Here is a 24,815-nt window from a genome sequence, read left to right on the forward strand (position 1 = left end):
TCTTTTCGCATCAGAGAGCGGCGGGAGCTGGGCAGAAGTGAAGGGAGAGCGTAAAGCCGGTCAGGAAGGTAAGTGATTGTTATTTGAGTGGGTGTGTTCTAGACCCCAGGTCCTAGAAAGTAGGGCCTCCCTCCCTCCTTCCTCCTCTAACCTAAATTAAAAGTCCACAGACTTGCCCCAAAAAGAGGGTCCAAGGAAGTTCCTGTGGATTGAAGAGTGAGGCTTTAGCTCAGGAGTCTTTGACAAGGAGAGTGAGTGAAGTAATTACACCACAGTCGAAGAGGGTGAAGACATGACTGCCCAGCTGGTTCAGTGTGCTACGTGCTTGATGTGGAAGGTCAATGACTCTGGTGTGTCTGGCTCGTATAAGTGTGGAAAGTATGTGCACGTTCAGCTACTGACAGAGCATATTGCAGCACTGTTGAAAGAGGACCTTAGGCTCATCCGAGAGAATGAGATCTTTCTGGACAAGACCTTCAGCAAGGTTATTAAACCAATCATACCAGAAGAGAGCAGACGATGAGGAAGGCAGAGAGGAGACAGGTGCAAGAGACCCCGGGGGAAGTACCTGTCAGGAACAAGTTGAATCTTTTGGAAACAGTAGAGACAGATGACACTGCCGGTCCGCGAGGCGGCCAGGCGTGTCAATCAAAGGTTGGCGTGGAGACAGAGCGGAAGAGTCGGACAACGCACAGAGCCGTGGTAATAGGGGACTCCACAGTGAGAGGAACTGACCGGGGTTTTTGTGGCAGCAGATGGGACTTAAGGATGATGTGTTGCTTTCCTGGTGCCAGGGTTAAAGACATCACAGACAGAGTGCAGGAAATCCTCAAGGACGAAGGTGAAGAGCCAGAGGTGGTGGTACATGTCGGCACAAATGATGTCGGGAAGAAGAGGAGGAACATACTACAGCGGGACTTCGGAGAACTCGGAAGAAGGTTGAAAAGCAGGACGTCCAAGGTGGTTATCTCCGGTTTGCTTCCAGTTCCTCAGGCTGATGAGGCCAGAAACAGGGAGATAATGGACTTAAACGTGTGGCTGGGGAACTGGTGCAGGAAGCAAGGATTTAAATTCTTGGATCACTGGAGTATGTTTTGTGGTAAGCATAAATTCTACAAGAGAGACGGTTTGCACCTTAATAGGTTAGGGACCAGCATTCTGGCAGGCAGGTTTGCTACTGCAACACAGCTACATTTAAACTAAGTAGGGGGGGGAAGGGGACAAACTGGATGTTTAAGAAGGAAATTGGAGGGAAAGTTAGAACAAGGGAAGTCAAGAAAGACAACTGTATCAATAAGGCAGAAAACTCAAAGGGATCATGCTGTAAGGTTGAGTGACATATGAGCTGATGGGAAGGGTGAGGGCAGTAACAAATACATATATAGTATGAATGCTTCGTGCATTCATACTATATATGAATGCACGAAGCATTAGAAATAAGATGGATGAGCTTGAGGCTCTTTTGGAAATTGGCAGATACAATATTGTGGGGATAACTGAGACGTGACTTCAAGTGGACAGGGCCTGGGAAATGAATATTCAAGGCTACACGTGCTATCGTAAGGACAGACTGAGAGGCAGAGGGGGTGAGGTGGCCATGTTGGTAAAGGATGATATTCAGTCCCTTGCATGGGGAGACCTAGAGTCAGTGTGGATAGAGCTGAGAAATACTAAGGGTAAAAAGACTCTCTTGGGAGTTATCTACAGGCCCCCAATTAGTAGTCTGGATGTCGGATGTAAGTTAAATCAGGAGCTGAAATTGGCCTGCCGCAAAGATGTTACTAAAGTTGTTATGGGGGATTTCAACATGCAGGTAGACTGGGAGAATCAGGATGGTATTGGACCTCAAGAAAGAGACTTTGTGGAGTGCCTCAGAGATGGATTCTTAGAACAGCTGGTGCTGAAGCCGACCAGGGAGAAGACAATTCTGGATCTGGTATTGTGCAATGAACCAAAATTGGTCAGGGACCTCGAAGTGAAGGAACCATTGGGAAGTAGTGACCATAATACAATAAGCTTCAATCTGCAATTTGAGAGGGAGAGGGTACAATTGGAAGTGACAATATTTCTGTTGAATAAAGGGAACTACGGAGCTATGAGGACGGAGCTGGCCAAAGTTCAATGATGCAATACCTTAGCAGGGATGACAGTGGAAGAACATGGCAGATATTTCTGTGTATAATGCAGAAGTTGCAGGATCAGTTCATTCCAAAAAGGAAGAAAGACCCGAGGAGGAGGCATGGGTGGCCGTGGCTGACGAGGGAAGTTAAGAAACATATAAAGTTAAAAGAGAAAAAGTATAACATTGCAAAGATAAGTGGGAAAACAGAGGACTGGGAAGCTTTTAAAGAACAACAGAGGATTACTAAGAAGTAATACGCAGAGAAAAAAATGAGGTACGAAGGTAAACTGGCCAATAATATAAAGGAGGATAGTAAGAGTTTTTATAGGTATGTGAAAGGCAAAAAAATGGTTAAGACTAAAATTGGGCCCTTGAAGACAGAAACAGGGGAATATATTACGGGGAACAAAGAAATAGCAGAAGAATTGAATTGGCACTTCAGATCTGTGTTCACTGGGGAAGACACATGCAATCTCCCTGAGGTAACAGTGGCTGAAAGGACTTGAACTTAAGAGAATTTATATTTGCCAGGAATTGGTTTTGGAGAGACTTTTAGGTCTGAAGGTTGATAAGTCCCGGGGCCTGATGGTCTACATCCCAGGGTACTGAAGGAGGTGGCTCGAGAAATCGTGGATGCGTTGGTGATTATTTTCCAGAGTTCGATAGATTCGGGATCAATTCCTGCGGATTTGAGGGTGGCTAATGTTGTACCACTTTTTAAGAAAGGTGGGAGAGAGAAAGCAGGAAATTATAGACCAGTTAGTCTGACCTCAGTGGTGGGAAAGATGCTGGAGTCTATTACAAAAGGATAAAATTACGACACATCTGGAAAGCAGTAACAGGATAGGTCAGAGTCAGCATGGATTTATGGAGGGGAAATCATGCTTGACTAATCTTCTGGAAGTTTTTGAGGATGTAACTCTGAAGATGGACGAGGGAGATCCAGTAGATGTAGTGTACCTGGACTTTCAGAAAGCTTTTGATAAAGTCCCACATAGGAGGTTAGTGAGCAAAATTAGGGCGCATGGTATTGGGGGTAAAGTACTAACTTGGATTGAAAGTTGGTTGGCTGATAGGAAACAAAGAGTAATGATCATCGGCTCCATTTTGGAATGGCAGGCAGTGACCAGTGGGGTACCGCAGGGATCAGTACTGGGATCGCAGCTTTTTACAATATGTGTTTAATGATAAGAAGGTGGTATTAGTAATAACATTAGCAAATTTGCTGATGATACTAAGCTGGGTTTCAGGATGAAATGTGATGAGGATGTTAGGAGGTTACAGGGTGACCTGGACAAGTTTGGTGAGTGCTCAGATGCATGGCAGATGCAGTTTAATGTGGATAAATGTATGGTTATCCACTTTGGTGGCAAGAATAGGAAAACAGATTGCTACCTAATTGGAATCAGTTTAGGTAAAGGGGCAGTACAGAGAGATCTGGGTGTTCTTGTACACCAGTCAATGAAGGTAAGCATGCAGGTACAGCAGGTAGTGAAGAAGGCTAATAGCATGCTGGCCTTCATAACAAGAGGGATTGAGTATAGAAGCAAAGAGGTGCTTCTGCAGCTGTACAGGGCCCTGGTGAGACCACACCTGGAGTACTGTGTGCAGTTCTGGTCTCCAAATTTGAGGAGAAACGTCTTCACCCAGAGAGTGGTGGCTGTGTGGAATGCTCTACCCCAGAGGGCAGTGGAGGCCCAGTCTCTGGATTCATTTAAGAAAGAGTTGGATAGAGCTCTCAAGGATAGTGGAATCAAGGGTTATGGAGATAAGGCAGGAACAGGATACTGATTAAGGATGATCAGCCATGATCATATTGAATGGTGGTGCAGGCTTGAAGGGCAGAATGGCCTACTCCTGCACCTCTTGTCTACTATCTATAAAAAGAAAAGATATTCTCAATTATTTTGGCAACTATCCAGTTTTCAAGAGTTTGCATTTGACATGAGTTACATCCAGAAAACTGCATTTCAATGTGAGTAATTGTACAAAGCACTTACCTTTAAAGAAAATATTTCACTTGAACACAATAAAACAGTATAATCAGTCCTATCTTTTCCAGTAAATAAATATCTGAATAACACCATTTAATTCCAAGAGAAGTGATAATGAGTTTATTTCATCTCAGCAAAACCCTTGTCATGCTGCCTTCATGCATAAGATAAATAACAAGAGAAGCAACTACACCAGCTATAGATCATAGCGTCCAATTATTAAGGTTTCATTTTGCCTTTTGTGCTGTTGCATTGCAGTCAGCAAGGATCTTTCTTCAGCAGTTTGGGAACCACTGTTGAATGTCACTGGATTGAATTGTTTGGCTTTTGAGTCAAAAACAGTAAATGTGAGAGGGACTTAGTATTGTGCCACAAAGTGACATGGTCATATTTCTCAAGTACCATCATTGATAAATGTTTACAAAGGAAAGGAAATGTGTTATCTTATAACGAAAGCATCCTATCCCAATGCATTACAGCTTGGTATGGCAAATGTTCTGCCCAAGACTGCAAGAAATTACAGAGAGGAGTGAATGCAGCCCAATCCATCACACAGACCAGCCTTCAATTCCATTGACTCCCTTTATACCTCCTGCTGCCTCAGGAAAACAGCCAACATAATCAAAGACTTCTCCCATCCCAGTTCTACTCTCTTCCACCCTCTTCTGTCGGGCAGAAGATATAAAAGTTTGAAAACACATATCAACAGATTCAAGAACAGGTTATTCCCTACTGTCACCAGACTTTTGAATGGAACTCTTATATATTAGACTTGATCTTTCTCTTCACCTTCTCTGTCACTGTAACACTATATTCTGCAGTCTCTTCTATTACCCTGATGTACTTACGTAGGGTATAACTTGTCTGGTTAGCACACAAAACTATACTTTTCACAGTAACAGTAATAAATCAAATCAAATTGTAATGTTATATATTGCATTAAAAAATGCAAGAACATATTCTTCAGTAACAACAAACAACTTTATTCCAAAAGCTATGTTTGTTAAAATAAATTTTGATCATTTGATAGAGATTAAACTATATGTTGTCCATTATTTTCTGACACCATTTTGATCATTTTCTTTCATTGGCAATCGTTTCATGTTAATTCTTTATTCTAGTCTCAGGTAAACATTAGCTTCTGCCATCAGAATAAGAGAAATTTGGCACTTTTGACATTGCGCATGTTGGAGGGGGAGGTGAGATGTTACCCTGGGATATTTAGAATGAAGCTATCAGGTGAGCTTATTGCATTGTCTATCTGCCAGGACTCACCTGCACTCAGACACCTTTGTTTTCTTTGAAGAAGTAGGTTATTTCACCTGTCCCTGACAGGGAATAAACCCTGTTTTGTATATTGAAATTGTACTTAAATCTGCTTAACTTGGTCTGAGATCAAATCTCATTCTGAACAAAGATGTGCCATGAGAGTGCTCAGACAATGGAAGGCCGGTATGCCTGTGGAATTTTAAATATTATGTCGGGCAACTGTTTGGAGTTTTTAGAAGACAAATTACTTTAAGGAAATGAATCCTAGATTAAAGAAATGGCGGAAATCAGTTCCAGTAGTGAGTAAATAAGTACAGGTTGTACTGCTATAACACATGTTTCGTCAGCGCGAATTGGCTGTAACGTAATTGGCGAATTGTGAACATTGTTTGGATAACATGAACTTTCTACTGAATGGGTATAGCAATTTTCTATCGTGATCTTGTACAGTACGATTTTCTATCATGGTTTTCCATAGCGTGAATTTCTATAGCGCGAGTTTGCAGAGAAACACAACCATCACGTTATAGCAGAACGACCTGTATATCGGCCCCAGTGTATGTGTGTCCAATCCACGTGTAAGCCTCAGTGCATGAGGCTCAATTGCATGTCAATCGAATAGGATGCAACATTCAAAAGAATAAAATGGTTATAGGAGTAAAATTAATTGGCAAATCACTCAATCCCCTGTCTCTGTATTTACCCGCCAGCAGCGTTGTGTAAAATTTATTGCAGTCAAAATATGGAGGAATCAAATCTCAGACACAGTCCAGGGGAATGCCATCTCATTTTTTAAATATATTATTAAAAGTGCATAGTTAGGTTTGGCATGTTAAGGTGAAGGTAGATTCAGCAGTGTAATGTCTTATGGCACAGAGTGGTCTAAAGTGATTAATCCTGGTGTAGTTTGCATGAGCAAACTTGATGTGTGTTTCCTTTTCTCTGTTACAGGGCCAGTAGCTGTGATCAGTGGTGAGGAAGATTCTGGAAGCCCACTCCACCACATCAACCATGGGATTATCACACCCTCATCCATGGATGTTGGACCAGACGCTGTCGTTATTGGGATGACCCGGATCCCAGTGATTGAAAATCCTCAGTATTTCCGTCAGGCTCACAGCCTCGGGAAATATCCAGAGACATGTAAGTACAATTGTATTTGTGTCATTAAAACAATGTGCATCATCTGCCATAATTACCTTTGCTGTACAACACTCAATAATAAATAGCAGGTGCACATGTGAACACCAAAACACTGTAAAAACCATTTGTCAGTCAGTACCAAACCCTGCAAGGCACCGCCTTTTGCATGGAGAGTTTGGAATGGAGGTTGTAATCTGTCTCAGAAAGTGTTGATCAGGACTGATTTGAAGTCTAGTCAGTCTCAACTTTGGAGAACAGCCGCAGATTGTTTCTTTGTCATGTTTCTTTGTCATTATTTCTCTGGCAATTGGAAGGAAGCCAAGAAAACTGAACCACAACTTTCCAGAAAGTAACTGGGTGCATTCATGTGACTGCTGTTTGGTTAAATTTTTATTAATTATGTGACAGTTTCTTTAGGGGGGCCTTCCAATTGCCAGAGAAATAATGTCAGTATAGATTGCCATCTTTCATAGCTTTGCTGTTAAAGGCCAGAGAAGGAGGCACTGACTTCCTGGAGAATAAGATTTGGAAGTCCTACTATATTTCTAACTGATTTATGAAAAGACACTTGTAAACATATGTGCCAGTGAACAGCACTCAGTAAGCTGGCAAGTCAATAATAATGTGCACCTGAGAAAACAGCCCTGAATAGAGGCCAAAACCAATGCTTCATACCAAATGACTGTTGAATTCTTTTGTTACATCTGGAATTTCCGATTTCTAGTAGCTTTTCAGGTGACATTTAGCAATGAAGATTTTGTTTCTCTGTGAATATTGAGATACTCTGTTTGACATACAATAGATAGTGACACCGAGTGTGAAGTGGGACATGAACATATTGTAACCTAACCTGCCTATATCGAATATTCCATCAATTATGAAGGAGTAAGCTGAAATTCACTAAAGTGGATTTGTAGTGTTGGAGTTTTTGTTAAAATACAAAATTGAGGTCTGCTTGTGTAAAATGTATAGGTAAATGTTGCTTCTTCCAAGATTTTGAAACTTTCCAGTATTTTGATGTGCACTATGATTCACTAGCCAAAGGAGCCAGATGGCAAGCCACAACTAAGTTAACCATATATCGTGTTTTCGACACAAATTTCTATAAAAAATTATTATTCCAGTAGGCATTTTTTTTCGCAAGAAAGGAACACACAGAATCAGAAAATGTCAACAAAGCAGCGAGAGGCATGCCTGCCAAGCATTCACCCCACTGTGATCTCTATCACTTGCACAGTGCACAAGGTTCGATCATTTCCAATGTTATCATCATCATGGGGCTACTTTTCCTTTGAAGACTGCATCCGATAGTATCTATTTAGACGCCACATATAAGCGACCAATCTCAATAATAGCATAAATTCTCACAAGCAATGGGCAAATACTAAGCTCGCCACAACTTCTAAAAGTCATAACCTCTTCACATTAAAATGTTCTGAGCTAAGGATTGTACCTGCAACATTAAGCGAGTACAGATTGAATCCTATGTACCAAAAGTAAGGGTCTACAAGAGCCTGACATTACACTTAAGCATCTGAATAACTATTTCCAACTGAAACCAGCCTGCAATAACATCAATATACAAATCCTTGGCACTTTCCAGGAGAAGTTATTGGGTCTTGCTGCTTTCCTATTCAGGTGGTGGACTGATGTGTAGTTGTAGAGAGTGATGCACAGCCCCAGAGTTGCACTTTCAATGATGAGGAATGATTGTTGTGCACACTTGTGAACTTCAGAAAACATGGAGGAATCATTCAATAAACCCTGACTTTCATGATCATATCTGTCATCATGTGCGAGTGTAAATATGGAATTGATTCAATGGCCTCTCCTTCTAAACGCTAACAGTAAGCAACTAGGAGCATAGGAAGGGGAGTAGGCTATTTAGCCCTTTGACCTGTTCCACCATTCAATGAGATCACGACCAATCTGTAGCCAAACTCCCTAATACCTACCTTTGGCTGACAGCCTTTAAAACCTTGGCTTAACAAAAACAATCTATTTCAGGTTCAAAATTAACAACTGATCCAGCATCCACTAATGTTTGTGGAAGAGAGTTCTATCACCCTTTGTGTATGGAAGTTCTTCCTAATATCTTCCTTAAGTGTGAATGGTCTGGCAATAATTCTCAAACTGTGCTCTCTCATCCTAAATCCCCAGCCAGTGGAAATAATTTATCTTTATCCATCATGATTTTTCCTGTTAATATCTTGAAGACTTTGATCAGATCACCTTTAACCTTCTAAATTCTAGAGAAAACGGGTCTAATTTGTGTAATCTCTCCTCATGGCTTAAACCCTGAAGTCCAGGTATTATTTTTGTAAACCTACATTGTACTCCTTCAAAAGTCAATGTGTCCTTCCTAAAGTGTGGTGCCCAGGTCTGCCCACAGTACTCCAAGTGAGGTCTAACCAGGGTTTTGTGTAACTGCAGCATTACTTCTGCATCCCTTGTACTCCAGTCCTCTTGATATAAACGCCAGAATTTCATTAGCTTTTTTGATTATTTTCTGCACCTATTTATAACATTTTAAAGATCTATGTACCTGAACCCCAAGACTATTTGGAAGCTACCTTATTTAACTTTATGCCATCTAGAAAGTACCCTTATCTATCCTTTTTCAGTCCAAAATGAATAACCTCACACTTGCTTATATTGAACTCCATCTGCCACAGTCTTGCCTATTGTCTTAGTCTGTCAATATCCCTTTGCAATTTCATGCTACCATCTACACTGTCTATAATGCTGCTTAACTTGGTATCACCCATAAATTTGGAGATATAACTTTCTATGCCATTATTCAAGAAATGAATGAATAATATGAATAACTGAGGCCTGAAAACAGATCCACGTGGGAAACCATCATCACAATTTTGAATGCTGCAGTTGTGGATAACTCACTATCCTTAGCTGATGTAGTAATAAAACTTAGAACATAGAACATAGTACATTACAGTGCAGTACAGGCCCTTCGGCCCTCGATGTTGTGCCGACCTGAGGAACCAATTTGAAGCCCATCTAACCTACACTTCTCGTCCATATGCCCATCCAATGACCATTTAAATGCCCTTACAGTTGGCAAGTCTACTGCTGTTGCAGGCATGCCCCTACTACTCTCTGAGTAAAGAAATTACCTCTGACATCTGTCTGATATCTATTACCCCTCAATTTAAAGCTACATCCCCTCATGCTAGTCATCGCCTATCCAAGGAAAAAGGATCTCACTGTCCAATCTATTTAACCCTCTAATTATTTTATATGTCTCAATTAAGTCACCTCTCAACCTTCTTCTCTCTAACGAAAACACCCTCAAGTCCCTCAGCCTTTCCTCGTAAGACCTTCCCTCCATACCAGGCAATGTCGTAGTAAATCTCCTCTCAACCCTTTCTAAAGCTTCCACATTCTTCCTATAATGCGGTGACCAGAACTGTACACAATACTCTGAATGTGGCCACACGAGATTTTTGTACAGCTGCAGCATGACCTCATGGTCCCGAAACTCAATCCCTCTACCAATAAAAGCTAACACACTGTATGCCTTCTTAACAACCCTGTCAACCTGGTTGGCAACTTTCAAGGATCTATACACCTGGACACCAAGATCTCTCTGCTCATCTACGTTAACAAGAATCTTACCATTAGCCCAGTACTCTGCATTCCTGTTATTCCTTCCAAAGTGAATCACCTCACACTTTTCCACATTAAACTCCATTTGCCACATCTCAACCCAGCTCTGCAGCTTATCAATGTCTCTCTGTAGCCTATAACATCCTTCGTCACTATCCACAAGTCTACTGACCTTAGTGTCATCTGCAAATTTACTAATCCATCCTTCTATGCCCTCATCCAGGTCATTTATAAAAATGACAACAAACAATGGATCCAAACAGATCTTTGTGGTAACCCACAAGTCACTGAACTCCAGGATGATTATTTCCCATCAACCATCATCTTCTGTCTTCTTTCACCTGGCCAATTTCTGATCCAAACCACTAAATCACCCTCATACCCATGTTTCCGTATTATGTACAATAGCCTACTGGGGGGATCCTTATCAAATGCCTTATTGAAATCCATATACACCACATCCACTGCTTTATCCTCATCTATCTGTTTGGTCACCTTCTCAAAGAACTCAATAAGGCATGACCTACCCTTCACAAAACTGCGTTGACTATCCCTAATCAACGTTTTCCTTTCTAGATTATTATAAATCCTGTTCTTATAACCTTTTTCCTATACTTTATCCACAACCAAAGTAAAGCTCACAGCTCTATAATTTCCAGGGTTGTCTGTCCTCCCCTTCTCGAACAAGGGAACAACATTTGTTATCCTCCAGTCTTCTGGCACTATTCCTGTTTACAATGACGATATGAAGATGAAAGCCATAGGCTCGGCAATCTGCTCTCTGACTTCCCAGAGAATCTGAGGATAAATCCCATCAGGCCCAGGGGACTTATCTATTTTTACACTTTCCAGAATTGTTAATACCTCCTCCTTATACACCTCAATCCCATCTAGTCTAGTAGCCTGTATCTCAGTATTCTCCACGACCTCATTGCCTTTTCCTAGTGTGAATACTGATGAAAAGTATTCATTTAGTGCTTCCCCTATCTCCAATGACTCCAAACACAACTTCCCACTGCTATGTTTGACTGGCCCTAATCGTACTCTAGTTATTCTTTTATTCCCACTATACCTTTGGGTTTTCCTTGATCCTATCCGCCAACAACTTCCTATGTCCCCTCCTGGCTCTTCTTAGTCTCTCTTTTGGTCTTTCCTGGCTAACTTGTAACTCTCAAGCACCCTAAATGAGGCATTGCATCTCATCGTAACATAAGCCTTCTCCTTCCTCTTGACAAGAGATTCAACTTCCTTATGGCTCCCGCACTCAACAATGTCCTCCTTGCCTGACCGGTACATACTTATCAAGGACCCGCAGTAGCTGTTCCTTGAATAAGCTCCAATTTTCAACTGTGTCCATCCCCTGCAGTTTCCTTCCCCATGCATCCTAAATCTTGCCTAATCACATCGTAATTGCCTTTCTCCCAGTTATGAATTTTGCCCTGCGGTAACTTGCTGAAATAAGCTATTCACCCATTATGCTCATGTTAGTACTATCTCTTCACCTGGGACTGTCTACCTTTATCCAAATTCCTAACCCATTCCATGTAAGCTTCACATTATTCATTTTAAAATTCTTAACCAATCCCCTTTTAAATATTTTTATTGCCTTTCTCTTAAAATATTCCATGTACTACTAATCCACAATGTGATATAATTCTTAAAGTGATTGTCCTCAGTTTGGGCCACATTTCCCAAACAGTGAAAACAGCATTTCTCTACTATCACAAATCTATTCAGAATATTGGACGTCTCGTTTTGATTTTTGCTGCATGTTTTGCATTTGAATAAAAAAAGTTCCAATTCTTGAAACTTTCCCTCAATAGCTGCATTTCCTCTTTTTAGCCGTCACTGTGGTCAATCTATCTGTTACTCCATTTTATCCATGATAATGAGCTACTGCAATTTTCCAAAATGGGTTTCAACAGTACCTTGCTCACGTTTTTTCTTCAATTTTGTCCTGTGTAATGTCCAAAATCTAAATTTATTCCAATTTTTAATTGCACTTCTTAAGATCTGTGTTTTTTTCATTCTACATCTCTGTCACTTTGCTTTAACTCTCACTATTTATCGCACATACCCCTTCTGTCATTCCAGAATTTATTACTTCACTGCTGCCCTAAATTAGGGATGTTTACAACATAGACAGAAACCATTCAGTCCACCATGACTTTCCTGTGTCTGACCTTTCATCTGATCACATTCCTCTGTGCTTTCCTGACATTTTTTTTGCTCAGGCTTTTTCCACTTCCTGTTTGAACATATTAATCAATTCTTCTTTATCTACTATTTCCACTCAGATATTCCATCTCGGAATGGTTTTCTCCCTTTACCATGTCCAAACACCACACACTGTTGAATACCTATCTATGCTTTCTTGCAACCTTCTGCATTATCCTTCACAATTTGATATCAGCAAGCATGCATATTCTTCCATTGGTGCCTACATCAAAAGTATTACTTGGAACGGAAAGCAAAAGCAATGCCAGAACTGATCCTGGAGCACAGTATGAGCCACCAGCCAATGCGCATCCATTTACCTGACCTCATTGCTTTGCTATCCATGCAGCGCATTCTCTTTGTTATTATGTCCTTGAAGTTCCAGAGCACATCTCTTCTTTGGAACGCTTTCAATTACTTTCCGAAAACCATCTGTTGGATACTCTTTGTTTATATGTCCTGTAATTTCCACAATGCAAACAAATTAATTAGTTAAATGTGACCCTTGTTCTACAAATTAATGTTGACAGTCCTCAATTAGTCCATTTCTCTCCACAATATATTGAAAATACATTACAAAGACTGCACAGAATCTTTAGATAGATGAGACATGTAGATGTCTGGCGTTAGTTGGCAGGAAATTTCACCCCGACTAGTCGTAAAATGGAAAAGTTACTACAAAGCAATGAGAGGATTGATCTGGTCACTGGATCAATCTGTCTGAAAATAATACAATCAATGGAATTCCCCGATAATGGCTTGATCAGGAGAAACTAAAAGATGCTTTTTGTATTCTTGATTGCTTTGAGGAACTTGAGCATTGAGGTTTGTAACAAGATCCAACCCCTGACTCCAGCAACATTGCATTGCTGATAATGTGAGATCCTCCAAATTAATAAGGTGATCAACATACTGTATCTTGAGAGACTTGGTGGAAAGTCTCCTAAACCCCTGGTGGTGAACCAGTCGGTGTCAGTAGTTCTCTGTGTCAGCTGATCAATGTAACAAGGTCCCAGAGTATGAGAGTGATTGGGTCATGTTTGAAAGGTGACTATAATGTCTTGCTTTATAGGCAACTAGAGAGAAGATTGTGCTGAATTCCTGGGGGGATGTTAATATATGAGCTACCTAATGTCTGGAACACGTTCCTCAGTAGTTAGAATTATGCAGAAAATTATTTGAATGGGTGCATCAGCCATTGAATGCAATCAAGTTTCACAAGTCACTTGGATTGTTAATTAACAATGTAAAGATGTCATCTTTCAGACATTATGAAGTCTCCGTGCTCTCTGCACACCAAGACTGAACACTTGTGTCACAGGTGCAAAGAGGCTAAACACCTGAAAATTATCAAAGCTGCATGAAGCACATTCAGACCTTGCTTTGTCCTTCATCCTTGACTGATTAATTAGTAGGAACAGTGGCTTGCTGTTAACAGGATTTACAGTATTGAGCATGTATTCTCCAGGCATCAAGATTCAATGATGGTTTGGTATGTAAAGAAAACAATAGACGCTTTCAAATCTGCAACCTCAGCATCATGCTGGGCGATAGACTTCTGTGGATTTTGAGTTATCCTTTACCCAATACCTGCAAACCTACAACAGATTTTTGGCCTCTACTTAAATCATTCATTTTCAGTGAAAGGTCTATGCACCATTCCAAAAATACTTTGGATCATGAAAAGCACAGCTGAAAAATGTGTTGCTGGAAAAGCGCAGCAGGTCAGGCAGCATCCAAGGAGCAGGAGAATCGACGTTTCGGGCATAAGCCCTTCTTCAGGAAAGTATCTGCAGTCCTCACTTTCTCCTCATGAAAAGCACAGTCAGCTACTCAGTGCAAAAATAAACACAAGCAAACAGGGTAAATCGTATCATGGAATCACAGAAGCATTACAGTGCAAAAAGAGGCCAATCAATCCATCATAACTGCATGTGCGCTTCAAATAATCATCATTACCCACCACCAATTTTCTGCTTTTACCTCATGACATTGCACATTATGTCAAAACATGCTGTAAATGTTAAGCAGAGGCCAGAGAGAGACAAATGTCTGATTTTTGCTCAGTTCTGGTTTCCAGACTGCTAGATTTCCAGGTGTGGGTACTGCACCTGTATACGTGGAACTTCTGAATCTAACCTTAGACTGGAAGGATTATTAGGGGAAACCATTATTAAACCATCTCTCATTTGATAAGTTGGGGTTAGTAATTTTCTGTCAAGAGAAATATATCCCAAGTGTACTTTAATTTTCTAGGTGTTGATTTTAAGCTGTGATTACTGATCACTCAGCAAAAAAAATTAGATTATTATGGATCAATTTATTAAAGTGTTATTGTTGGCTTGGAGCCAGTACAAAGCTGACAATAACCCCAGAGTCCTTCTTAATATTCGAGATGAGATTGTAAGTTGGGAGACCGCTGTCAGCAGAAAGGATATGGTCACCATTTTGCTACTTAGAAAGAACTGCAATAAGTCTATAAGTTAGCTCGCTGAGCTTGAAGGTTTGTTTTCAGACATTTCATCACCATACTAGGTAACATCATCAGTGAGAGTCTCTGAGAAAAAGAACTGGAAATGACATCACCCACTTTAAGAAACCAAGCCCTATAACTAGACAGGCGGGACATACCACCAGTGCTTCATGAGAGACTCTCACTGATGATGGTACCTAGTATGGTGATGAAACGTCTGAAAACAAATCTTCCAGCTCAGTGAGCTAACTTACATACTTATCATCAACCTGAGCTACAAATCTTCTCAAAAATTGCGAACTGCAATAAGAATAAAAATAACAGTATAGGCACTGCAATGGATAGACCAACCAACCACAGTACTGTTGTGGCCGAAATAAACTGGGTAACAATGGCAGCATAGCTACTGCAGCGCTTAGAAGAACATCAGGAGTATTGTAATAGACAGGAATAACTATACAATAACAAGAGGAAGTATATGGGCATGCAATGTTAGAGCTTACAGTCAGGGAATGAGTGGAAGTATTAGGCCTTGATTGTATATGGGGAATACTGAAGATATAGATTAATAGACATTTAGTAGACCTCAGTGATAGTGGAGTAGTGTAGACTATTTAAAATTATTTTATGGGACATGAGTGTCACTGGCACACATTTGTTGTCCACCCCTAATTGCCCTCAAGTTGCGTGGCCCTCTAGATCATTTTGGGGGCAGTTAAGAGTCAACCACATTGTTGTGGATCTGGAGTAACACATAGGCCAGGTAAGGACAACACATTCCCTTCCCTGAATGACATTCCCTGGGATTTTACAGCAATCAGAATCAGTGAGACGCGCTTTCAATTTCAAATGTATTAATAGAATTGAAATGCCACCAACAGCTGGGGTGAGATTTGAACCTGTGTCCCAGACCTCTGGTTTAGTAGTCCCAGAGGATTATCAATTTAGATCGAAGTTCAGTCATTCAGTGGAAGAACAGTAGTGAAAAATGAGTGGCCCAGTCCTGTTTGAATTGTTGATATTCCTTGATTGTAATTTTGAATAAGATATTGCTGCAATGTTAGCTTTTGATCTCAAGTGCCATTTATGTAGAATGAACTGTGCTCATACAAGTATAGGTAGAGAGTTTGCAGAGAATTATGGATGCGAGTGAATAATTATGAGCTTTGTGTGCAGCATGCTGACAGACTGGAAGATAACCTGGAAGATCGATGAGGTCCCAGCTTCACTCTCTCTGACCATGCTCTGATAACCTTTTATGTGAGTGACACTCAAGTCTCTCAGTCCGTGACTGTTCAACCTGGAAATGAGTACTGTCTTCATCCCCATTTTAATTCAGAGTTCAGCACAGCTCTGTGTTTAGAAGTGAACCCGACCTCCAATGAGGTCACGCCCTTTCATTTGTGTATCAAAAGAATTGCAAACAAAAACACAAAGTGATTTTAGTTCATGCAAATTTTGTATTGTGCTGGCAGCCCCATTGTAAGCAGGAAGAAGTAATATGGCACCCTTTCTATTTTACTGTATGTGAAGCAAACGCTTTATCTTTAATAGACAGAGACAATATCAAGATCCACGTGATCAGTGAGGTGGAAGTGCAGGGGCAGGAATGTCCTCAGAACTGCAGGGGTTTCAGCATCGCTTCTGCCAACAATGTGGGAACATCTCTCAGGGATTTCCTGACCTATATAACCAACAGGCATTTCCTTTTAAGTCTGTGAGATTTAATTGCTACAACTAAGCATGCTCTAAGCAGAATCTGTGGCTTCTTTCACTGTGATTGCTGAACTTTGTCATTTTTATTGTTTTGCTTGCATAGTTTCTGAAGCATGGCAAACATACACTTTGTATTTTGATGTAAGTGGATTTCCTGTGGAAGTGCTCATGCTGAGTTAGAAAAATATTACTCATCTATTTTTCTTTTCTCTACTGCCCCCCTGATTCCTCTCTCTGTGCCATCTTGAGGCAACATGGTGGATCAGTGGTTAGCACTACTGCCTCACAGCACCGGGGACCCAGGTTCGATTTCACCCTCGGGTGACCATCTGCGTGGAGTTTGGATATCACCCTGTGTCCCCGTGGGTTTCCTTTGGGTGCTCTGGTTTCCTCCCACAGTCCGAAGATGTGCAGCTTGGGTAGAATGCCAAATTGCCCTTAACATCCAGGGATGTGTTGGCTAGGTGGATTAGCCATGGGAAGGGTGTGAGTCTGAATATGATGCGCTTTGGAGGGGCAGTGTGGACTCAATGGGCTAAATGGCCCATTTCCATGCCTGTAGGGATTCAGTGATTTAAAATGCTGATACTGCATCCCAAAGATGCATAGGTTACTACCTTTGTAGTACAAAACAAATGCCAAGGGAGCCAATGTTTGATGTAGGGATCAGTTCACTATAAACACTGATTAAAGAGCAACATTAAATCTCCATGATAGGAATGTGAGAGATAAGGTAGCTCATTTACTTTTGCTGAGATGACCCAATTATTATCTATCAGAATAATCCCAGTTCCTGTCAAAGCTAATTGCAGAAAGATTCATCAAACCTCAACCCGGGGAATTCTGAACTTTTACATTGACTGGGAGCTTTGATTCTGGGTGACAAAAGCTGTTATCAAAAACTAGGTTAAAGAATTCGCTCGGTCATTGTTTTAAATGAAGACGTACAGAAATAGAAAAATGTCCTCTGATTCATGTTGGCTTTAATATTACAGTGTAACCTAAATAGATAACTAAATTGTGAGTTTGGTTTGCACAAAACCTTTAATTCTGATTACATTTGTAAGGTAGAAAGTTGCAATTCATTTCTGTCCAAATATGTTTGATTTTTGATTTCTTCTCTGCAAAAGTAATTGTAGTTCCATTTGGTAAATTAATGCTGAGATACTGCTGAGAGTCGACAAGTGTGGCGCTGGAATTCCTGATGAAGGGCTTATGCCTGAAACGTCAACTGTTCTGATCCTTGGATGCTGCCCGACCTGCTGTGCTTTTCCAGCGCCACCCTTTTCGACTCTGATCTCAAGCATCTGCAGCCCTCACTTTCTCTCAGATATTGTTGAGACCCAATATTTTGCAGCAATATCTGGTGAGACCCAAAATCCTGACATCCCAAGTGATTCTACATCAGATAGGAGAAGGTGAGGACAGCAGATGCTGGAGATCAGAGCTGAAAATGTGTTGCTGGAAAAGCGCAGCAGGTCAGGCAGCATCCAAGGAGCAGGAGAATTCACATTTCGGGCATGAGCCCTTCTTCAGGAATTCCAGCACCACACTTGTTGACTCTCAGCAGTATCTCAGCATTAATTTACCAAATGACACTACAATTACTTTTGCAGAGAAGAAATCAAAAATCAAACATATTTGGACAGAAGTAAATTGCAACTTTCTACCTTACAAATGTAATCAGAATTAGAATCTTCCTGAAGAAGGGCTCATGCCCGAAACGTCGATTCTCCTGCTCCTTGGATGCTACCTGACCTGCTGCGCTTTTCCAGCAACACATTTTCAGCTTCGATTCTACATCAGATCCCAATATTTCATGAGATCCTACATCAGGCTCTATGATATGGGAATAGGTTTAGCCTCAGTCGGCTGGATCATTGGTTTATAGAGCAATGTGATGTCAATAGTGTTGAAGGACTCTCCTTCTCAATCTCTTCCCTCGTGTGAAGGCCGGTGGCCCTCAGCTTAAATCACTACCAGTCGCTTCATTTCTCTCTATAATGAGGGAGAAGCCTCTATGGTCTGGCTAAACGATGGTGCCAACAACAACCCTGTGGTATCAGGAATCACATTCCTGTCTTTACTCGAAGATCAGGCCCCAGTATCCCATTAATGTGCTCATTATATCCCCATACCTCATGAGCTCACAATCCAATACCATGTGAAATTCTGTACTCTGTGCTGATGTCCTGCAAGGTTCTACATTTTGACCCAGAATATATGAAGATGTTAGGAGAAAACGAGGACTGCAATGCTGAAGATCAGAGTCGAGAGTGTGGTGCTGGAAAAGCACAGCAGGTCAGGCAGCATCCAAGGAGCACCAGAATTGACATTTCGAGCATCATTCCTGATGAAGGTCTTATGCCTGAAACGTCGATTCTCCTGCTCCTGGGATGCTGCCTGACCTGCTGTGCTTTTCCAGCACCACACTCTCGACTCTGTATGAAGACGTTGCCAAAATTAGCCAATATTAAACCTTTGATGACCTCACTTCTCGAAATGTTTCTCCTTGATACCATCCAAGTCCATGGCATGTAACAATCTTGGCAATGTCACAGTTCGATGCAATCGGACATTTCAACTTGCAAGCTAAGGTCCCAAAGGTGACACCCATTTAAATTTAATCCAGTGGGTAGCTAAACCTCACAGATGAGGTCCAGGCCTCTGTTGCCTTAATGGCTGATTTACCTAATCTGAGGTATGATGTCACAGCTAACTCCATTAGCTCTGGAGTGGGTGGTCAAGATCAAAATAGCGTCACTAAGATCGCTGGCCAGAATGAAGATGATTTGGTATTTCAGATGCCAGTTACCACCAGGAGGACAGGCCAGTATAAATGGCTGGATTTAGGGCTGTTGTGGTGTAGTGGTATTGTCCTTACTTCTAAGCCAGGAGGTCTGGGGTCCTGAGGTGTATACTGACATCTCTGCACAGTTGAGTAGAAATATATGCCAAATAGTAATGCAATTATTGTAAAAATGTCTAAGGCTCCTGTGACAAAACAGTAGTATCCCTACCTCAGAACCAGAAGACCTGGGTTGAAGTCCCACCTGCTCCAGAGGTATATCTCAGCATCTTTGAAAAAATGAGAAAATATCCAAACTGACTGGAATTGACTGCAAATTGTGTAACTACCCTCACTCACATCAGTTCCTGAGAGAAAAAAAATCTTACTTTTATTGAGAGATCTCACTGTAGTTTCAGTCCTGAGTCCTATTTGCTTTTGGAGAGTCCTCCTAAATAGACGTTGTAGATTGTTGTAGTGGACTATTTAATTCAATGTTACTTGCTTTACATGTAGCCATCAGTGCCAATCCATTTCAACACAGTGCAACTCCTTATGCAACTTAAAAAAAAAAGTAAAAACATCAGCTGGGTTTGTTTACCAATTGGTGATTCCTATCAGAGGAGCTAATGACTGTGAGGACAGGACCAGACTCCCACAGTTAAATAACTCACCATCTAGAGATACATAGATCACTTGATTGACGTAAAGAAATGTCGTGTGGGCCTCTCACAGTAGACCTTCTCCAGGATGGAAAGATGAAAATTAGCTCAGCCAAAAACTTAAGGTAGGAGAAAGTGAGGACAGCAGATGCTGGAGATCAGAGTCAAGAATGTGTGGCTGGAAAAGCACAGCAGGTCAGGCAGCGTCCGATGAGCAGGAGAATCAATGTTTTGGGCATAAGCCCTTAATTAGGAACAAGGTCAGAAATGAGCTTATTCCTGATGAAGAGCTTATGCTCGAAACCTCAGTTCTCCTGCTACTTGGATGCTGCCTGACTGGCTGTGCTTTTCCAGCACCACACTCAGTGAGTTCTACAATTCTCTGCCGCAAACAGTGCGATATTGTGTCAATCACCGTCAATCTTTCATGATCCCCTCCATCACAATCTAATATCCTCGAACAGCGTGAGTGAAATATCAGCATATCATTGGACAGCATCAGGGAAAATGGTGTAATTATAATTCTCTTTCAAGCCTGTGATATAATTTCCGGTCTCCGTTGGCTTTATTAATTTTCACTGGGCCTCAGTGCCCTAGGCCAGAAAGCAGAGAAGTCGACCGGGCTGCTGAAGCACATGCACGTAAACACCAGCTACTGGCATGATTCGGTTCCATCGCAAAGTCCCACAGTTAAGCACCTATTGCCGAACCTGTCTCCGTCACAAACTTAAATTAGTACAAATCTAAAAATTCGGTTTCATCATTGATAAATAAGTGACTGAACTTATACATTATAAATCATATAAATTTTTAATGCCTGAGGATGCAGATGATTTATAATACATAACTCCTTGTCAAGATTCACAGGTTAATAAATAAGTTACAGGAACCATGTATTAGACATACCATTCATGTCTGCCTACCTGTGTTATGAATGATTTATGATACATAACTCAAGGCACTTGCTTATTGAGGTAAAATTGCTGTATGTGTGAAGTTTAATGGTGGTAATATATTAGTGTGGATAGGTGTGGAGTGGTTGCCAGTCCTCATGTGGAATAGCATTTTGTCATCTTTTAGTTAAAAAAGCTCTTCCCTGAGAAATCAGACCATAGATAGAGTGCACTTGCGGAGTTATAAATCTGTTTGTTTGCTTAACAATAATGTGACCAGGGCATGCTTCATCTCAATGCTTATTCCCTGAACACTCTTATCTGATGTTGGGCATTATCCTAAGTTGCAAAGGTTACTAAGTCCCTGGAATGCCGGATTGTCCCATAAAGTGCAAACACCACTCTGCTCAATTTTCAGGTATAGATGTCACCCAGTATATTGTTAAGTTATGTGCAGCAGGGGGAAGGTCAATTAGATCAATTGACGGAGATAGAAAGAGTGCGGTGCAGAGTAAAGCCTACAGCCCAGGTTCAATCCCTTTACTGGCTGTGGTCACTCTTGGAGATGCTGCCTCCTCACCTTTCCCCATGCTTGTGGACTGATTACCCTCAAGCTATACATGACCAGTTAGTCTCTCTCTAAAAGAGAGAGGAGCTCTATAATCTGCTGCATAGAGCAGAAGGGTTTTCTCTCCACTGAGTTAGCCCATTTCATTCAGGATAGCAGGAGAGGCCACACATTTGGCCTCAGCATCCTTGGGCCGAGGGAGGGGTGTATAAATTCTCCTGACTTCTCATTGCTGCCTGGTGACTCCTGATAGACGGTGAACGGAAGGTTGGTGAGGATGTGATCAAGCTGGCCTGTATCACCCCCTTGTGTTCCAACATCCCACTGACCATCACTGCCTGTCATCACACATGAGGAATGGCGACTTTAGGGCGAAGCTACAAGGCAGTCAGAGGCCAGGGGATGGAGCACAGCCACCCATAGCACTTTCAAAGGGAAGGAAAGGCCATTAAATATAACCCAATCTTAAAGTAACATTTTACCAGATTACGTTGCTGAGTTAATTATGTCGTAATTTCCATTCCCTGTGGCTGATTCAATTATATTGAAACAGGCTGCTATGTGCGGTTCAGATAATTGCATCTTAACACCTCTCTCATTAAATTTGCTTTGGCAGTCAGTAATAATGATGGGGAACAGAATAAGTAAATTATTCAGATTTTAAGTTTTTATTTTGACTATTCCCCAAGTCAGATTTATCTAAACTTTTGATCTGAATTTTTATTCATATTCATATACAAATGATTGCTGCGTAGATAAAGATTTTTAGCTTGTATCAGGCTCATTATGGAATCAATTACAGAAAGGCTGTAGTGGTTAGCTTTTACCAATTTCACTAAAGGTGAACCTTTGATTTGATCATTCATTTGATTATTGATTAAAAACAATCACTCGTCTAAAGTATTAGTCCAGTATAAAATGTGCAGTGATTTTTGGTCTCTCCTCACATTCTATCTGCTGGGCTTGTATGCCTAATCTCAGAGAGTGTCCCCTGTACCACAGGTAAAATCATCAACTTCCATCAAGTAGGTGAAAGTGTAGTAGTTTCCATTCACATTCTTCATCTTCCAGTCAAACAAGTGGTGGATAGAATTCAAGCATAGAGGTGATTGATTTTGACAAGGTGAGCACAGAGTGGAAAAACCACTTCAATCTCAGGAGCCAAACAGCCTTCCCCTGACTCTAGACATGACCCGCCCCTTCCCACCCCCACTTTCCCTGTTCTCAACCCAGTTTCTCCCACCCACCCCAACCTACTCTCAATTTGCACCACTATCCTGGCCCCTTACCACCTTGAGCACTGGCACCTTATCTACCTGGCACCCTACACCCCCAATTCCCCTGACCCAATGGCATCAGACACCCCAGGCCCCCTACACCCTACCCACTTGGCACCTTACCCAACTGGCACTCTATTAATATGATAACCTACCATCCCTCTCTCCCCCCTTTTGCCAACCTAACCTCACACTTACTTTGTGCTTTTCAAATTTATTTGTGGGATGTGGGCATTGCTGACTGGGCCAGCATTTATTCCCCATCCCTAGTTGCCCCTTGAGAAGGTGGTGGTGAGCTGCGTTGTTGAACTGCTGCAATCCACCTGCTGTGGGTTGACCCACAATGCAATTAAGGAGGGGATTCTAGAATTCTGACCCAGCGGCAGTGAAGGAACGATGAGACATTTCCTATTAATTACCATTTGACAGCATCCATGAAAGCAGCTGCCTGTGGTTCCGGGTCTTTTCAATTCCAAAATATGGCAACAGACTGCTCTGAACTTGGGACATGGTATGCCTTACCCAACCACTCTGCATTACGAGAGAACCATCAGTGTGGAAGTACAGCTCCACATTTCTAAAGAAATCCTGATCAGAATCTCGTGTCAGAAATCCAGAGATTTCTGCCTTGTGCCATTCTTAGGAAAATCCAGCCCATTTATTCACCTTAACTGAACTATTGCATCCACTTCTGGCTGCCTCACTTTCAGAAAGATTAGGAAAGATCTGCAGGAACAGTCTGGAGGTGAGGAATGTCCCGTCCAGCGAGAGAATGGAAGTGTTGAGACTGTTTTCCCCGGCAAAGAGAAGGTTAAGAGGAGTTTTGATAAACATTTTCAAAATCATGAAAGGTCATCTGGACAGCATTGATTGGGAAAAGCCACTCCCAACTGTGCCGGATCAGGAATGAGAGGCCAGTGGTTTGCAATCATTGGCCGAAGCAGCAATAGGGGCCTGAAGGAAACCTTCCTCACAAAGCGGAGAAAGTGAGGACTGGAGATCAGAGTCGAGAGTGTGGTGCTGGAAAAGCACAGCAGATCAGGCAGCATCCAAGGAGCAGGAGAATCGACATTTCAGGCATAATCCCTTCATCAGGAGAAGGGTTTATGCCTGAAATGTCGATTCTCCTGCTCCTCGGATGCGGCCTGACCTGCTGTGCTTTTCCAGTATCTGCAGTGCGCTGCCTGAGAGTGCATTGGAGATGGGACCAATCAAGGCTTTGTTGATTTTGGAAGGGTATGCAGCTATAATTACCTCATATGGACAGTCGACAACTTGCAACAATTTTTGAATAGTTTGTTGAAAGCACCAGAATCATAGAATCACGACAAACAGACCATTCGGCCCATCGAGTACACATCAAACTGCCAAAGAGCATCCCATCCAGACCCACCACCTCCTATCCTAACCCTGCATTTTCCATGGCTAATCCACCTAGCCAGCATATCTCCAGATGCTACAGAGCAACTTAACACAGCCAATCTACCTAACCTGCACATCTTTGGACTGTGGGACAAAACCGGAGCACCTGGAGGAAACCCACACAGACTTGGGGAGAATGTGCAAACTTCACACAGACATTCACCCATGGGTGGAATCAAACCAAGATCCCTGGTGCTGTGATGCAGCAGCGCTAACCACTGAGCCACTCAAGATCTGATACATCAGTAAATTAGGCAAAGGAAGGAAATATATGACCCATGGCAGATGAGAATATTTATCGATCACAAAGCCATTCTACAGAAGGGATCAGTAGAGGCAGGAGACCTCTACAGTTGTAAAATGACTTGTAGTCTTTGGTAGTGATCTTTAATAGTCTTTTGTATTCCCACGGATTGACATAGCAGAAGTCCTGGTCTTCACCCAAAAGGATGGCGTCTTGTTCCTCTGGATCCTCTCACTTTTAACTGTCTCTCTCCACCATCCCTATTTATACCTTATTTAGGGCTGGCCATTTATTGCTATCTAAATCCTCTCAGACCAATAATAGCAAGATAACCTTTGTTCACCTACCTGTCTCCATCTATAAGCTTGTTTTTGTTCCTTTCAAGAACAAAACATCTTAT

General features: G+C 41.7%; 1 protein-coding gene across 1 annotated transcript in view; it reads left to right on the forward strand.

Annotated features, from left to right (window-relative positions):
- Window positions 1-24,815, forward strand: part of LOC122540954 (NT-3 growth factor receptor-like) — a 741,002-nt gene that overhangs the window by 554,175 nt on the left and 162,012 nt on the right. The window contains exon 12 of the mRNA XM_043677305.1: window positions 6,337-6,528. Coding sequence (XP_043533240.1) covers window positions 6,337-6,528 — 192 coding nt within the window. The remainder of the gene's footprint in view (window positions 1-6,336; window positions 6,529-24,815) is intronic.

Source organism: Chiloscyllium plagiosum, chromosome 36 (genome assembly GCF_004010195.1).
Source record: "Chiloscyllium plagiosum isolate BGI_BamShark_2017 chromosome 36, ASM401019v2, whole genome shotgun sequence".
Taxonomy (NCBI): Eukaryota; Metazoa; Chordata; class Chondrichthyes; order Orectolobiformes; family Hemiscylliidae; genus Chiloscyllium; species Chiloscyllium plagiosum.